At 38.1% G+C, this 12,051-nt stretch overlaps 1 protein-coding gene across 2 annotated transcripts; it reads right to left on the minus strand.

Annotated features, from left to right (window-relative positions):
• Window positions 1-5,241, minus strand: LOC141438271 (proteasomal ubiquitin receptor ADRM1-like). 2 transcript variants are annotated; one of them, XM_074102073.1, is made up of 3 exons: window positions 5,158-5,241; window positions 3,243-3,472; window positions 1-378 (listed from the first exon to the last, which is right to left on the minus strand). In XM_074102073.1, the coding sequence occupies exon 3, from the start codon at window positions 337-339 to the stop codon at window positions 127-129; it is 213 nt and encodes a 70-aa protein (XP_073958174.1). In that variant the 5' UTR covers window positions 340-378; window positions 3,243-3,472; window positions 5,158-5,241; the 3' UTR covers window positions 1-126. The 2 variants fall into 2 exon arrangements, with proteins under 2 accessions (XP_073958174.1, XP_073958173.1); XM_074102072.1 differs by lacking the exon at window positions 5,158-5,241 and having other exon boundaries at window positions 3,279-3,363.
• Between the last annotated feature and the right edge of the window lie 6,810 nt (window positions 5,242-12,051).

The raw sequence follows: 12,051 nt of genomic DNA on the forward strand, positions 1-12,051 counted from the left end.
TTTTTTTCGTTATAATTTTATTTTTTAAAAGCCATAATAATGAACACCAAAATATTTCTAATACAATATGCAACTCAGGTCATACTAAATTAGTTAGTTATAACTACTAACTAATTATTTTTTTAATTAATCAAGCGACATTCCGGCGTCGCCATCTTTTTTGTCGTTCTTGTCTTCTTTCGGCTTTTCGTCTGCCTTCTTGTCTTCTTCTTTCGCTTTGCTGCTGTCGGAAGCGCTAGATTCGCTTTCGAGGGCCTTGAAAAAAGCCTGCATGTCTCCAGTGTTGGCGGCAGAAGCCACATCCGGGGAGAGACCAAACTGTGTCATCACAGGACCCATCTGCCCTGAAGTCAACGCCGAGGAGAACTGGTTCGCTGCCTGCAATAATATCAAAATAATTTAATATAACTCTGTATGGCCTGACAGTGGAAAAACATTGGCATAATTGGACACTGTCTATAGAGATGACTCAATTTAACACCATGCTGTTAATTACAGCCAGCAAGTTTCTATTGGGGCAATTTACAAACAGATAAATTTACATACTTAGTCAAATCAATAATATGTGAAAACATCATGATCATATGAGATACAATATAATACGATACATTTTGCAAAGTGGCTCCATCTCTGTCCTTATAAGAATAAGATACATTGAATTTCTCGTGCTAGTAGTTAGTTTGAGGTACCCCTCGCCTGATGGTACCTACTCTACTCGACGTATGAATTTTTATCTATATATCTGTACAATAAACTTAACAATACACCGTTGTTTTTAAGTTCTAATTATGTTACTGGTTGAGAAATTATTACTCTTTCGCATAGAAATAGAAGTTATCAGCAATAATGGATAAGACTTGAAAGTATGTTTGAGTGCACGTAAGCATTTTCGAGACACTAGTTTCAATACTAAACTGTACTTTTGACATATTTCTATTCCTCTTATTATTTGTTCTGTGACTAGTAAGTAAAATTGACATGGTAAGCAACGGGCGGCCTTGTCGCTACTGAGCGATCTCTTCCAGGCCTTTGAAATCTGAAAGAAACAGATTTAAACAGGTGTTGCAATTATCCACATACAGGAGCACTAGGACATAAAATACACATAATATATGAGATATGTATACATTACATACAAACTTATACAGATGGATACATACATGCATACATAAAACTATATTCACAAGGCAGTCTAAAGACTCACGACTCAAGTAAAAGACAGATAGCGTTTAATATGACAAGCATGGACTTTTCAATGCCTCACATGGAATTTACCACACAATAGAATGAATCTGGCCATTGCCTAAACTTTAGGCCCTAAAGGTTCCCTTTTAGGGGCACAGGTCTACTCTCGTGATGGGATGCTAGTGGAAATGGGATTCATGAGGTTTAAGATATCATATTTCCATAGCTACCTGCATTATCATCTATACATGTACAAGGTCGAACCATAGCAGTGGGGAAAAATCCAGTTGCATGATTTGTGTACAGTCAATCAATTTGAGTCCTAGGCCACCACAAACCTTGTCATTGTGTTGTGACATTTTACGTCATCCAATAAGCATTGCTATTGACAGACCAAAATTATTTGGTGACAGATCATCTTGGTACAAATGCCAAAATGCATAGAATTTTGAGATGTGACACTGTCAAATAGTACAAAATGTTAGTGCCACCAGGTCAATTTCTCAGAATATTTTAGGAGCAAAATATGCTATGGCCAAAATGCGCGTTTATTCAAAATGTTTCCAAGGCAGCTTTCACTATGATCCAGATGTCTCTGTGCCAGGAAGTACAGAATATTCTGGGGCCAAAATGTACAAAATGCTATTGACTAAATGTGCTTTACTCGACAGAATTCATTATGGACGAAGTATAATTTTGTCTTGAAGTTTTTATGTCTTAATATTCTATGGCCAAAATGTAAAAAATGCGATTGACTCAATTTTCTCTAATTGAAATGTTTTCACGACAGAATAATTATGGCCAAAACGTACTTTAGTGCCTTGTCACAGTAAACTTCAAAAGGGAACATCAAATAATTTTTCGATGCAAGCAGCTGAAATTTCATTGAGTGCCTGAAGATACTACGTAATAAAATGCTCTAAATGAAATGTCGCTTCTGTTTCATATACCTACATTTAACTTATTCTTGATATCGTTTTTGGACCGCCACCAGTCTAAATGGAATGTCCGATTTGAATAATCCAAAAAGTAATCTACAGAAACCGTCTTGAATATAAAAGTATTTATTTGGACCCAAGCTATCCGAAAAGTATTATAGATGAGTAATCTGATAAAGAAAGAAGAAGAAAGAAAGAAAGAAGACATTTATTCACTTACACAGAAGACACACATAAGATATGATAAGGCGACAAAGTTCTTGCACTGAGACCACAGACCTATGATGGGAGACCTAATACCAAACCACTATATCTACACAAGTGTCGGGCTTTACATTTTATATTACAGTTAGAAAGTGTGATATTTTTCAGGATAACGGAGGCATTAAGATTCAAGTTTGAAACACAAAGAGAGCGGTGGCGGGGCGGAGGCGGTACTGGTTGTAATATTCGAGCTAACATGAAAGAGGCCACACAGAATACCGCGCGGGAAATAAGCGTGGCGCGGCATATTCTGCGTGCCCTCTTTCACGTTTGCTCGAATATTTCAACCGGCTCTGCCTCCGGTGCGCGTTTGTGTGTTTCTAGCTTAAAAGCTCAGTCACTCTCATTACGAAAGATGACCTGTGCTCCGCAGAGAGACAGACGCGGAGTGTTAGAATTATTAGTCATACATAGCTTTGATTATTTCATTCCATCCCCACAGAAAGTATTATACCGAATTAAAATCTAAAAAATAATAACAGACAAGAAAAAAAACTTCTAAATACTTACCTTATAAAAATCAGAGGTGCTTTAGAATTTTGATGTCTTCAATTATTAGCATTATATATTATGTAGGTTTGAATTAAAAAGTAAAGCTTTTTGACCATACAGTTTTCGGAAATATTGTCCTCTCAATAGGTACGATAAAATAGGGTAAATATAAGAATAGACGGCCCCATAAGATCACGTAAGAACATAAATTAATTGAAATTAGTAAATCTCAAACAAAAGAACATTCCGGAAAACAGAACAAAACGACATGCGATGAAAGCGGCAATTTGATTGTTAACTTTAGCAGTCGAGCGCATAGTGCAAGCCCTCGCGCCACCTCGGGGACGGTACTTGGGGTTTCACCTGAGCAAACTGCGGTGAGAGCAGGGTGGTCCTTACATCGTCCTGCGCCGGCGCGGGCGGCAGGTGCGGCGCGAGGCGCTGCGCCGCGGCGGGCGCGGTGGCCGCCGCCACCACCTCGGGCTCCGCCAGCGCCGCCGCCAGCTCCACGCGCGCGCCCGCAGCGGTCCCGCCGGCCGCCGCGCCCACACCAGAAAAGTAACGTTGCAAATCGGACAACACTATTTGTCCACCTGCAATTTAAAATTTATTATTTAACGGTTTCTATCTATACACCGTGTTATTTTTGATTTCCGTTAACTTTAAGGGGACAATCTACAGCTCGAATGAAGTTAATTTTTCTAAGACACTAGTGGCCTAACTCTTACAGCCTTATTCATAAAAAATCCTTAATTGAGGTTTGATCGGTCTGTTATTAATATATAAGACTGTTTAATCTTGTTAGTGCTAACTGACGGTTAAATGTGATGCCGTCTCCGCTATTCGAATAAAACAAATAGAAACGGCATCCACTGACCGCCTGTTAGACTAATCATGGATGGCACCTTGACAAATCAAATTAGCAGTACAGCAGCTAATTCGATAATTAAAAAAAAAAAATTTGACAGCAGTGACAGCAAATTAGCAGGAAAAAAATATCAAAACGAGAAGTTTGTTTTCCCGCCATTTCCGATCCGCATGTTTATGTTGTGCAAAAAGCCATAATTGTGAATCATCCTATTTTTTTTTTTAATTATTTATTGTTGTTTTAATTGCAGGATAAGATTAGTTAAAATAAAAAAAAAATAGAACACCTTGGTTTTTTTTTAATCTTTGCGTAATTCAAAAAAAAACTAAAATAGATGATTGGCATTTGCTCCGCTGCAAGTCAAAGTGTAAACAGATGTTGTCAAACTTTGGAGCGGCCATTTAGTGACTTAGCAGGGAGACAAAGGAGGTCCTACGGTCCCTTTGGATAAAAGTGCCAGCCAATGAAAGCGGTGATTAGCGCTAACAGACGTTGGAAGTGTTTTTTAGCATCGGGCCTTAAGAGGAGCCTTAACTAATTTTTATGAATAAGGCTGTTACTGTTTAAAAGGTCATCAAGGTTGGGCTGTTTGTTAGGGGGTGTTTATTAATTATATTAGGGACTGTTTCACTATCCATTGATTAGTGCTAACTGACGGTTAAATGTGATGCCGTCTCCGTCTATTCGAATAAAACAAATAGAAACGGCATCACACCTAACCGCCAGTTAACACTAATCAATGGATGGTGAAACAGTCCCTTAATATAATAATTATTAGCAGTACAGCAGCAAACTTTTTAAATTTTATATTTTTAAATTTGAACAAAAAGTTAATTATCAGGTAGTTCATATCAATGAACTGAGCCGTCTGCCGAAGTTAACGGAAATAAATAAAAAAACTCAGTGTATAAAAAAAGATGGATGACTAAATGTAAGCGCAAAAGTGGAGAATGCCGAGACGGTTTTGTTTGCTTAATTATTTTGTTGTTGTTTGTAATTGTCAGGATAAGATTAGTTTAAATAAAAAAAAATAGAACACCTTGCGAAGCCTAGTTAACTAAAGTAATGTAAAAAAAAAAAACTAAAATGGAGATGGATTGAGCATTTGCTCCGCTGCAAGAATGAAAAATGGTGTAAACAGATGGTTGTCTGGGACCCAAGGGTTTAGGAGCCAAGGTCGCAATTAGTCGCAAAGTCAGAAGCCGGAAGGACAAACTGAAAAAGACCTTGGGTCCCCTTTGGATAAAAGTGCCAGCCAATAGAAAGCGGTGGATAGTGCAGGCAGCTGGCAGAGTTGGAAGTGGCTTTGCCGTAAGGCATACCGAGCAAAAAGACATATGTATTGAGAAACCTTATATTCAAAATCGTAATATTTAAGTTAATAAAAATTGTATTGTTGAGATGACTCACTGCGTGGCTGTGCTGCGCTGGCAGTGTTGGGCGGCGTGGCGGGAGCGGGGGCGGGAGCGGTGGCGGCGGCGGCGGCGGCGGCGGGGGCGGGTGGCGGGCGCGTCGCGCGGGCGGGGCGGGCGCGCGCGACGCGGGCTCAGCGCGCGGTGCGCTGCCGCCGCGGAGCTACCCCCGCTCCCTCCCGACGTGCGCGACCCCGCCGTGCCACTGCTGTTATTGCTGTCAACAACATCATCTTCAGCCTACAAACGTCTTATATCCATGCAGATTGGGAAATTCATACATACCATTAAGTTGTGTTGCAGCTGTATGAAAGATTTCTCAGTTTTCCTTCGGTGAGAATCTCATGGCAATTTTTAGATTTAATTAAGCTCATCCTACTTAATATTATAAATGTGAAAGTTTGTGAGTGAGTGGGTGAGTATGTTTGTTACTTTTTCACGCTGAAACGGCTGGACGGATTTGGATGAAATTTGGCAAAAAGTTAGTTTATAACCTGGATTGAAACAAAGAATACTTTTTATTCCGATATTCCCTCGGGATAGGGATAAAATCTGAAATAACAACCTCTGGAGAGTCATGAAATTTGGTATGTAGATAGCTGAACGTCTGGAATAACACATAGGCTACTTTTTATCCCGATGTTCTCACGGGATAGGGATAAAATCTCGAATAATAACACTGGGCTCAGAGTCATGAAATTTGGTATGTAGATAGCTGGACATCTGGAATAACACGTAAGCTACTTTTTATCCAATATTCCAACTGGATAGGATATATCTTGAAATAACAACCACTGGGCAGAGGCCCATGCATGAAATTTGGTATGTAGATAGCTGGACTTCTGGAATAACCCATAGGCTACTTTTTATCTCAATATTCGTACAGGATAGGGATAAAATCTCGAAATAATGACCGCTGGGCTTAAAGTCATGAAATTTGATACATATATAGCTGGACATCTGGAATAACACAGAGGCGACTTTTTATCCCGATATTCCCACAGGATAGGGATAAAATCTTGAAATAACAACCACTCGCTTAGTCATGAAATTTGGTATGTAGACAGCTGGACATCTGGAATAACATACAGGCTACTTTTTATCCCAATATTCCCACGGGATAGGGATAAAATATCGAAATAACAACCACTAGGCTTAGAGTCATGAAATTTGGCATGGTTGTTAAGTATAATAAAACGTCAATGAAAACCATGATGTAATTTTAGGGAATTCCCACAAGAACTTAATAAAATCTCGGAATTTCAATTCAACTGCTGTATCTAATGATTTACGCGTGCGAAACTAGTTAAAAAAGTAATTGTTGATTAAACTGAATTTTTGTAATCATATTCATTTATTGCGATCATGTTCATTTGTGCAATTATTGTAGATCTTAAAGTATACTAAACCTAAGTACTTAATATTTCTTTGGTTCGAATATCTTTATTGATATCAATATCGATTTAGTGGACTGTTAGTCCACTACTGTAAAGAATTTTACTTTCAATAGTTTTGTAAATTCCACATGAACCCATGAATTCAAACACACACCAACTTAAGAGTCCGCAGCAAGTAGCGCTCAACTCCGCGTTGAGATCACGCGCTAACGCTTTAAAATGTTGTTGTTTCACCTAGAGTAAGACAGGGCGCTAGAAAGAAAGCAAGAGCGCGCTAGCGGGAAGGCGGAGCTAGAGACATGTCACAGTAACAATATTGCAGTAAAATATCTTCATACAATGGTGAAATTATTGCAGTATCTAAGTAGAATATAACAGTAGAACATCTCCAGACCAAGATTATAATATATACAGCGCGGGAGGGCAGCTACCGGCTAGGATATTATTTGGCGTTCCAAAAACGTAAATGTACATTACATAACATTACACTATACAACTGTTAAAACTTTTTTACTGCGTACACAATTTTACGTCTTCACCTTGCCAGAAAGTGGGTTTTACCATACGCATAGCGGCGGTAAAACTCACATTATGGCCAGGTGTGGCGTAATAGTACATTATGTCTTAAGGGCGGTTAATAAGAAATTACGAACGAGAGTATTAGAAGCTCAAAGTCAAAGACTGAGGACTAGGTCGATGTTCATAATTATAGTACGCCCGTGCGACTTACAATGTTTTCATCACATTTGCGAGTAAAATTGTATATGTGTAAAAGAAAAATATTATTGTTACAAAAATTGCCGATACCGCTGGTGCAGTTCTTGGCAGCGCCAGCTACCAGCCGCCCTCCGCCTCCCGCAGCATGTGCCTGACATGCGTGCACGAGGTCCTCCTGCTAGTCGTGCAGAACCTGCGCGCGCAGCAGTATTAGTACGCGCAACAACTCATAACGCCAAAAAAAGGCCCTTAGGTTTTATTAAGGACTGCAACCAAGTTAGCCTGCAGCTTACGACACTGTTTACGAGCAAGTGTGATGAAATAGTATATTGTACAACAAAGCATAAAACGAGCAATTTTACCCGAGACGTTCATATAGCCACCCGAGCCACGGCGAGGGTGGATAGAAACGTCGAGGGAAAATGGGCTCAATGCTAGAGTTTTACACTCTGCTTTTCACTTCGCTTGCGAAGAAATGAAATAGCAATAGTAAAAATAAATGTTCACTTATTTTGTACCTTTTATTTTTCATGCTTTACTATATTAGTTTTATTGATTTATTTTCATCGATTTGATTGATTTTTAGGTGTAAAAAAATAAAAAAAATATGTAGAAACTCTTTTGTTTGTGGTTTCACACCTTGATTGCCTTGACCTTAGACGAAGATTCTACTTTATGCACTAGAGCATAAAAAGTTATTGTATGTTGCCTAGATGCAGCATGAACACGCACTTTACGAGCATGAGAAGTGAAATAGTCGATTGTACAACAAGAGCATAAAACGAGCCATTTTACGACGTTTACGATTTTAAGACGTTCGTTCCGGTACGGCGAGGGTGGATAGACACGTCGAGGGAAAAATGGGTTTAATGCTCGAGTTTTACACTGCTTTTTACTTCGATTAATTCGAGGAAATAGCAACAGTGGAAACAATGGTTCACTTACTATGTTTCTTTTATTTTTCATGAATTACTATATACATAATTCTATTTTTTTATTTTATTGATTTATTTTGATTGATTTGGTTAATTTTTAGTTTTATATAAATAAATAAAAAAGTTAAAAACTTTCTGTTTGTGGCTGGTTGACACCTGATTAGCTTGGTCTTAGACAAAGATTTTATTTTATGCACTAGAGCATAAAAAGTCATTTTATGTCGCTTAATCTCAGCATAAAAACGAACTTTACGAGCATGAGAAGTGAAAAGTATAATATCTATAGACTACAACATCAACTTGATTGGACACATTGAAGATTGGGTGTATTGAATAAAATAAAAAAAGTCATACAATATTGTGTTTTATTTTTTAATACATACAAGTATGAAAATTCGCTTATTTTTAAGAACTCTCTCGTATCGGTAACTTTCTAGGTAGACGCGGATCTATAATTTCAGGTAGTATGCATTCCATGTAAAATTTTCTCAATTTATTTAATATGCTCTCCAGAATCCTGTATCCTTTTCGATTTTTTCGAATAATATGCCTTTTGGAGTCCACACCACGAAGATACAGTATCTTTTTTTGTAATATTTAACTGACCTTGTACTTGATAAAAGTAGTTGTGATTTTGCTTCAGTTTATTTTCTGAGGATCACTTTCGTCCAACACACAGAAAGTAATTTTTTTCTTTAAAATAGCTTCTGTTGGCGTCATATTTGCCGCCGAAGCTGGGCATTTGATCTCCACAATTGTTTCTTCGTCTATGACTCCGTCGGGACTCGCGCCTAAATACTGGTGTTCCTCGAGGATGTATAACCCACAAGGTGATACTTGCACTCCTAGTGCAGCTTCAGTCTCTTTTAAAGCGATGGGCTCATTCTCATTGCCGTATCTAGTAGCATCGCTACCTTTAAAATTGCTATATAAGAGTGTTTTTATAATATTTTTACACGACGTGGCAGCTCTTCTCTACATATTTGACCAAACACTGACGCAGTAAGGCGTATTTTTCGTTGTTTGATCCATTCAGGGTTCGTTGCCTGCCCAACGGTATCTTTTTGGATATTTCAAGTTCTATTTTACTTTTTGAAAAGTCTGCTAAGAGTGCTTGTTTTCTTTTTTCGTAGTGCTCAACTTCCATATCTGGTTCTTTTTCGATATCACCGTAATGTTCATCGGGTCCTGCGATACGTTTTCTTCGTTTTGATTTTTTGTCTTGGCTTGATTTTCTTTCGCCTTTTCTGCCTGCCTCTTCTCATACTTCTGCGTGTAAGTCCCAGTTCTTCATTTTTTGTTAATACTTTACTCATGGTTGCTACAAGACTCCCGGTGTTTCTTTTTGTAGCAGCTGCGTAGCAACGGGACTCATAAGATCACGAAGGGAGTAATTTATTCGTTTGCCTCCTATAAATTTTGCGATTAGTGCATTAAACTGCTCAACAATATTGTTTGTTTGCCCCATAAGGAGACTTTCGGCATTGTTTAAAATAGGACTTATAGCGGTGTATATGTCATACCACAAGCCACAATCTTTCATTTGGCCTATGAAGTTTTCTTCGCCTGGTTTCGGGCCATTACAAAAATATGTTTTGCAGTTGGCATGCTCACCAAAAACGTGGCAAGGCCCGTTTCGTAGGTCTTTTTTTAATTCATTTACTTTCTCAGTAAAAGTTTTCCCTTCCATTTTCGAAGAAAAGTCTATTGCTCCTTTAATTGCCTTTCGTAGTCGCAATATGTTATCATTTAGGCATTTCCTCATGATAATAGGGACAGGTCCTTGTTTATTTCAGTTTTTTGTCAAATTTCTCAATTTAGTGCAATAATTTCGTAATAAATGATTACTGCATCTATTTTGTGTATAGCAGTGGAGTGGCCATATGGCAATGCTTCGTTTAAAGCACTCATGACACTGCTATCGCCATCACCAATAAGTTGGTGTATTTCAAGCCATGCATATTATGCTGCATTTAAAACCTTCTACTACACCGTCGGCTTCCATTGCTGTGGAGCTACCAGACCAGTTTTTAAAACATTTATGTTTCTTGACCTCAATCTTTTTATTACTTGCAACAGCGCATACAGAGCAATAAGAATTCCGTATTCCTAAAAAGAGAACCTTTTTAGTTTCATACCCAATAATGCACGCTACCCGGATAATGAATTATAATTGCTGGTACGATATGATCTTTTTCCCCACGATGCGTCCGCTACTACTGTGATGTAGGGAACGCCATCAGCGTCTACGTTTCCTTTTTCAATTGCCATTTGTTTTTCTTCGAGTCCTGCCTCAAACATGCTCTTCAAAGAGATATCTTTAAAACATCCCCAAGCAACAATTCTCTTTCCCAAATGTTTTCTCCGCTATACATGCATATCTAAATGAGCGCAAAGCTCATCTAATGGGAAAGCCACTACCCGAACATACGACTGCTTGAACAACATTTTTATTAATTTTAGACTCTAGTTTTTCATTATTAAATGCTTCTTTTTTGCCACACATTTTGCATTTGAAAAGAAAAGTTGACTGGAATCCGATTCTCGACTCCTTCACAAAATCCATATCTTTAAGCTGCAATTAAATGGACTATGATCCACAGCCTTCATTTGTTCAAATAAATATTGAACATTGAAAATTCGTCGACCTGTCATTTACGTACGACTTCCTCATTGCTATCATGATCAAGTTCAATTGTAATGATGGTGTCGAGGACGGAGTACTCGGACCAAATTTCTGAAAGGAAAAAAAAAGTTACGTTATATTTATACCATGCAAGGTTAAATCAGAGTATACGGTGAAATAAAAATATTTGATACTGCATTATGAGGCGTACACTACTACAGAAAACTTCTAACGCCGGTGACGCTATGCAAAAAATACGTTTCGATTTTCGGTGCCATATTGTGCGCGCGACTTACATTTTTATACAAGCTTTTTGCTGACTGTACTTGCATTTTCATCCAAACTACTTTCCGTACCAAATGTGGAAGAAGTGGTCAAATTCAACTCGCAAGATTTTACCTGCACATACATTCATAGGTACATACATTGCAACTATTGCAAGGTAAAAGCTTGTAAAAATAATAATAAAAACACCAACCTGCTAAAATTTTGAAATTGAGGCGGAGGATCGGTATTGTTATCACTCATCACTGCTCACTGGCATGCTCTCCGGTGCCAAGCGTACTGCACATGTAAAAAATACATACATAGTGAAATGACGTCAGTGCCATTAGTCAAAGTAATAACAGAGACTACCAGAGGTAATACTTCGTTCGTAATACCTTACTTATCGCCCTTAATGAACAATGGGATATTATAGTGCTATGACCTGTATAAGTGAAATAACAGAATGCGGTGTACATCGATCAAGATAATAAACTGAAATCATTTAATAGCCGTGTAATATAGGTACGAAAACAGTAGTACTCTCAGTGCAGTTGCAGTCAAGAGCGAAAATAAAAACAAGTGAAAAACGTAAGTAGCTGTGAAATAAGTTTTTGGTAAAAAAAAATCTGTTCAAGCTTTTTTTTGCTGACTGTACTTGTCGACTTTACTAGCATTGTTACCTATTAAACTACATCATACGAAATTTCAAGTCGATGCCATTAACCGTTGAAGAATTCCGTTGCGGAGACGATCCTGGCCGGACTACCAGGATGTCAGCTACCAGATTATTGTATTGTCACGCAATTCACATAAGTATATACAAATTTCAAGTCAATTCGACCACTGAAACTGAGTCAAATTCAACTCGCAGGATTTGAGCCTCACATACATACATACGAGTACATAGGTACATACATTGCAAGTTAAATAAAAGATTGTAAACTAGTAAA

Source organism: Choristoneura fumiferana, chromosome 18 (genome assembly GCF_025370935.1).
Source record: "Choristoneura fumiferana chromosome 18, NRCan_CFum_1, whole genome shotgun sequence".
NCBI classification, from domain to species: domain Eukaryota; kingdom Metazoa; phylum Arthropoda; class Insecta; order Lepidoptera; family Tortricidae; genus Choristoneura; species Choristoneura fumiferana.

Excerpts from the sequence above, each read along its gene's own strand:
- LOC141438271 (XM_074102073.1), bottom strand. The coding sequence starts at position 339 with ATGGGTCCTGTGATGACACAGTTTGGTCTCTCCCCGGATGTGGCTTCT.